At 43.8% G+C, this 6,284-nt stretch overlaps 1 protein-coding gene across 1 annotated transcript in view; it reads right to left on the reverse strand.

Moving 5' to 3' along the window:
• Positions 1 to 6,284, reverse strand: part of LOC113470418 (major facilitator superfamily domain-containing protein 12-like) — a 48,785-nt gene that overhangs the window by 15,200 nt on the left and 27,301 nt on the right. Inside the window, exon 2 of the mRNA XM_026828832.1 lies at positions 3,851 to 3,955. Within this exon, the coding sequence (XP_026684633.1) occupies positions 3,851 to 3,935 (85 nt within the window). The 5' untranslated portion in view covers positions 3,936 to 3,955. The remainder of the gene's footprint in view (positions 1 to 3,850; positions 3,956 to 6,284) is intronic.

The following is a 6,284-nucleotide window of genomic DNA, read 5'->3' on the forward strand; positions in this document are numbered from 1 at the left end:
GTTTTGAAATTGAAACTGATAAAACACTTGCCGAAAGAAACAGAGAAATATGTAAAAATACAAAAGAACACACGAACTTGAAAAAAAGTTGCTGATTCTCTGAACCAACTAAAAGAAGACGATATGAGAGTGGTTGGTAATGAAACCAGAAATACAAAATTTATTTCAGTCAACAACCACGATTCTCTCATCATTCACTCATTCACCCACCATGCGACCTGCATCGGTGGAGACAGTCTTCTGCATCCATTGATGAGACCACGGGTCCATCAAGGTAATCAAGGTAAAGATAGAATAGAATATTCCTTGTTTACACTGCAAGCAGAAGACTGAAAAGTCCCTTGGTACTTGTTCAGAAGTCATGTCACAAATGAGGAGTGACCAGTGTCATTACAGGGTTAGGTAAACACAAAAAGGAGCTTCTGAACACACAAACCTTTTTGTGCTCGCAATTCGAGCACAAAAAGGTTAAACACAAAAAGGAGCTTTCATAAAAGTGGCCAGTGTTTTTATAGGGTTAGGTTAAACACAAAAAGGAGCTTCTGAACACACAATTTTCATTGGGCGTTAGATCAGGTACGAGAGATAGATGGGCTATTTGAACGACTGCCCATCCGAATTGAAAGAGGCATATGAATGGAGTAAAGGAGGCTACTTTAGGGATCTAAATACCAACCAAGCCCGACGTAGCTTAACCTACCTGACTGAAAGCAGACTGGTTCGCTCATTTTCATTGGGCGTTAGATCAGGTACGAGAGATAGATGGGCAATTTGAACGGCTGCCCATCTGAATTGAAAGAGGCATATGAATGGAGTAAAGGAGGCTACTTTAGGGATCTAAATACCAACCAAGCCCGACGTAACTTAACCTACCTGACTGGAAGCAGACTGGTTCGCTCGTTTTCATTGGGTGTTCGATCAGGTACTAGAGATAGATGGGCAATTTGAACTTCCAGCCAAATACCAACCTTCCCCGACGTAGCTTAACCTACCTGACTGAAAGCAAACTGGTTCGCTCGTTTTCATTGGGCGTTCGATCAGGTACTAGAGACAGATGGGCAATTTGAACTCCCAGCCAAATACCAACCTTTCCCGACGTAGCTTAACCTACCTGACTGAAAGCAAACTGGTTCGCTCGTTTTCATTGGGCGTTAGATCAGGTACGAGAGATAGATGGGCTATTTGAACGACTGCCCATCCGAATTGAAAGAGGCATATGAATGGAGTAAAGTAGGCTACTTTAGGGATCTAAATACCAACCAAGCCCGACGTAGCTTAACCTACCTGACTGGAAGCAGACTGGTTCGCTCATTTTCATTGGGCGTTAGATCAGGTACGAGAGATAGATGGGCTATTTGAACGGCTGCCCATCCAAATTGAAAGAGGCATATGAATGGAGTAAAGGAGGCTACTTTAGGGATCTAAATACCAACCAAGCCCGACGTAACTTAACCTACCTGACTGAAAGCAGACTGGTTCGCTCATTTTCATTGGGCGTTAGATCAGGTACGAGAGATAGATGGGCTATTTGAACGGCTGCCCATCCAAATTGATTTATTTCAGCAAATTGCGGTGGATCCAGAATACAGAGGTGACAATTAAAGCCAGCAGCCAGCACGTTGAAAGAAAAAGTAACCAGAAGAGATAGCACTTTGAATGTACCAAGTCCCTGATAGATCACTGAAGTTAAGCAACGTTGAGCGTGGTCGGCATCCGGATGGATAACCATCGAGAATTGTAGACAATCGCATTACAGAATGGATAAGTCATCATCTGATGGGTACAAACCAGTGACATGTGGAAGGACAAGCCCAGATCCTTAAAGGTTAGGGACTACTGCCTGATGTCTATGATCCTCTAAAGTTAAGCAACGCGGAGCTTGGACAAGGAATGGACTAGTGACCATCTAGGATGCACTTACCAGCTTTTTCACTGTCGTGGCTTCTAAATAACTACCACTAATTTTATTACCTTCTTCATTGGCAGGGCCGCCATCTTTCGGGTCCATCTGTGCTTTGATTTCTTTTACAGGATCACTCGTCTCAGGCATAGTGACAATACTTGAGACAACGAAAATATGGGACACAACAAATGTCTAATCAGTTCTCAAAATACACTTCTGAACACACAAATTGAACCTTTCAAATCAAATACATTCAAGAGAACCTAGAAGTTAATTAAAGTAACCGGAAAGTGAACCAGGTAACCAGCTATTGAGTGAAAATCGAACTTTGATCAGCTTAGCATAACTAAAGGAAACTTAGACACCTCTGAAGACAATGAAACACTTGAAAATATAAACAAAGAAATGTTGAAAAAGACGCATAATGCAGTTTTGAAATTGAAACTGACAAAACACTTGGCGAAAGAAACAGAGAAGTATGTAAAAATACGAAAGAACACACGAACTTGAAAAAAGTTGCTGATTCTCTGAACCAACTAAAAGAAGACGATATGAGAGTGGTTGGTAATGAAACCAGAAATACAAAATTTATTTCAGCAAATTGCGGTGGATCCAGAATACAGAGGTGACAATTAAAGCCAGCAGCCAGCACGTTGAAAGAAAAAGTAACCAGAAGAGATAGCACTTTGAATGTACCAAGTCCCTGATAGATCACTGAAGTTAAGCAACGTTGAGCGTGGTCGGCATCCGGATGGATAACCATCGAGAATTGTAGACAATCGCATTACAGAATGGATAAGTCATCATCTGATGGGTACTAATATCTACTAACCAGTGACATATTGTGGAAGGACAAGCCCAGATCCTTAAAGGTTAGGGACTACTGCCTGATGTCTATGATCCTCTAAAGTTAAGCAACGCGGAGCTTGGACAAGGAATGGACTAGTGACCATCTAGGATGCACTTACCAGGGACTACTGCCTGATGTCTATGATCCTCTAAAGTTAAGCAACGCGGAGCTTGGACGAGGAATGGACTAGTGACCATCTAGGATGTACTTACCAGGGACTACTGCCCGTCTATGATCCTCTAAATTTAGACCCCATTCCCACTTGTCGTTCGGGAAAAAAAATCGTGTCGTGTGTAGTGGGAACACTCTCATTTAAATTACATTGCCTACAGGACATTTTCTGCCGTTCAGAAAAAAATCGTGTCGTATGTATTGGGAACCCTCACATTTAAACTACAACATTGCCTATACAAGACATTCGGAAAAAAAATCGGAAGAAACTCACGACAAATGGGAACGGGCTTTTCAGCAACGTGGAACTTGGACACAGAATGGTCGAGTGACCAACTGACCACGCAGCCAGGGCCAAGAGTGTACTTACTAGGGACAGAAGGTTCTTCGGGCTCTTCGGGTTCCCTCGGGTCACGTGGTCTGATCAGTCGGGTATCATCGTCGTCGTCCGACATTTTCTTCTTCACCAAGGAATGGATAAGTGACCATCTAGGATGTACTTACCAGGGACTACTGCCTGATGTCTATGATCCTCTAAAGTTAAGCAACGCGGAGCTTGGACAAGGAATGGACTACTGACCATCTAGGATGTACTTACCAGGGATTACTGCCCGTCTATGATCTTCTAATTTTAGATCCCATTCCCACTTGTCGTTCGGAAAAAAAAAAATCGTGTCGTGAGTAGTGGGAACACTCTCATTTAAATTACATTGCCTACAGGACATTTTCTGCCGTTCAGAAAAAAAATCGTGTCGTGTGTAGTGGGAACCCTCACATTTAAATTACTACATTGCCTATACAAGACATTTGGGGGGAAAAAAAATCGGAAGAAACTCACGACAAATGGGAACGGGCTATTAAGCAACGTGGAACTTGGACACAGAATGGTCGAGTGACCACGCAGCCAGGGCCAAGAGTGTACTTACCAGGGACAGGAGGTTCTTCGGGCTCTTCGGGTTCCCTCGGGTCACGTGGTCTGATCAGTCGGGTATCATCGTCGTCGTCCGACATTTTCTTCTTCACCCCGGTACCTGTAGGAACACAAGAAGATTGGTAAATCATCAGAGTTGGTACCTGGAGGAACACAAGACGAGAAGAACATTCAGTAAAATGTTACTCGGATAAACACTTTACATCATCATGAACATCTCCTGGTATGCATAGGGTGACCATAATTTTTTTCAAAGCGGGACGCAGTCCTTTTTGGACGAAGGGGAGGGGGGTGGTGAGGTACAAACATATTTTATATATAGCCACTTAACATAAAAAACACAAAAACCTACATTTTATTTTCAAATATTTTGATACATAATACGAGTATTGTACAATGTTGGAATCGTAAAATGGATTTTTTCCCGAGCTCATTGCTCTCAATGATAATATTAGGTTCGGACCAGCTAAAGCGGGACAATATCGGGACTTTGGGCGAAAGCGGGACATTTTAGCGTCCCCAGAGGATTTCTCGGGACAGCGGGACCAGAGGCTCCAAAGCGGGACTGTCCCGCCGAAAGCGGGACGTATGGTCAGCCTAGGTATGCAGCCAAATGGAGAAGACATGCACTCACGCAGATCTCCTTGCGGCAAATGAGAGGGCAATCTACGTCTCAAATTACTGGGGAAGAAAGATTTGACCAGAAAGAAGAGGACACGGAAAGTAAGTACTCGGATATATGTAGACCATACGAAGATACCTGCCTCGGTGGTGTAGTGGTCAAGGCGCTCGCCTGGTAAACAGGAGGGCGTGGGTTCAATCCCACCCGAGGTATGGAATTTCATCCTCAATATAATTTGAGAATTTGACCACAATAATAGTAGGTAGTAGCCTACTGCTGGAGGGGACTTTTCGCAAACTCTATCTCTTTAGGATGAAATTTGCCCTGGGCGGGAATTCAACCCGCAACCTAGCGCTCATAGGACAGACGCTCTACCGCCCAGGCCTAACAATAACAGTACCGATTCCCACCCGGGGAGGACTTTATCCGAAACAGATGAGGTTTGTTCTCGGAACGGCTGGCTTTCTCCTATCCTGTCTTTCTCTTTTCGATGTCGGGACGATAAGACCTTAGCAGTTACAGTTCCCTCTATCAAACCAAACAAACATTCCTCCAAGCAGGCTAGATGGTAATTTAACACTCGATATAAGTATAGGCTCGGATTTCCTGGCTGGAATCTATACCCTGATAGACGATTTATCCTAATCTGCCAATCTCAGTGGTGTGGAGGTTAGCCTTAACCTTATACACAAAAAGCCCAACAGCCAGCCTAGTTAGCTTAGTTGGTAGTGCGTCTGCCTTGTAAGCGCTAGGCCGCGGGTTCGATTCCCGCCCGGGGCGGATTAAAACAAATACATGCTAGGGAAAGGGTCTTCTCCTCTTCCTCTACCTTATCACCTAGTCTCCATTTTCTCCCTTTTATTTTCTTTCGTCTCTACTTCCACCTCTCTCTCTCTCTCTCTCTCTCTCTATCTCCCTCTCTCTCTCTCTTTCTATCTCCCTCTCTCTCTCCCTCTCTCTCTCCCTCTCTATCTCCCTCTCTATCTCCCTCTCTCTCCATCTCCCTCTATCTCCCTCTCTCTCTCTCCTAACCTAACCTGCTCCCCATTTCCACTACTCTGTCCCTAACTGTTCCCGTCTCCCTTTCTCTTCCATTCGTTCTTTATTCCTATCTTCTACTTTTCACTTTCTCTCTCTCTCTCTCTAAACTACTCCCCCCTCTTCTTTTCCACTGCTATCCGCCTAAACTGCCCCTCTCCCTTTCCAATTTCCACCTCCTCCCTCTCCCTTTCATTCGGTCTTTGTTCCTCACATGTACTGTCTCTAGGATTCCCTTCTCCCTTTCTATCTTCTACTTTTCACTCTCTATCTTCCCTTCCATTCTTCTTCTCCCCTGCTGTCCCCCTAAACTACCCCATAAACTGTCCCCTTTTTCGCCATTTTCACCCCCCCCCTCCTCTTTCCTTCACGTAACGATACACAACTTTGAAATTTCCACTGGGTGTCACGAAAAATTATTAATGATTCCGTTTTCTGCCACACAAACTCTTCAGAAACCGAGAAAACCTCATTTATACGCTTCTCCTCATATATATTATCATCATATCGTGGTAGAGACAGTCCCTGTGATATAGCTTCTATCTTTTCTCGTGTGACAGAAATCTCCGTGCCAGAGTTTTATGAATTCTTTCACTTTGGCCTCGATATACCAAATTTAATGGATGATGACATGATCACTTTGAACTTCAAAACACTTCTAATTAAAATTCTACAAATTATCATCTTGATACGAGGGGTAATTGACATGCTCAAGTTTTCTACCTGTACACAATAATCGGTGGAATAGAACATCCAGTCCATGGCAACC

Source organism: Diaphorina citri, unplaced genomic scaffold (genome assembly GCF_000475195.1).
Source record: "Diaphorina citri unplaced genomic scaffold, Diaci psyllid genome assembly version 1.1 scaffold1567, whole genome shotgun sequence".
NCBI lineage: Eukaryota > Metazoa > Arthropoda > Insecta > Hemiptera > Psyllidae > Diaphorina > Diaphorina citri.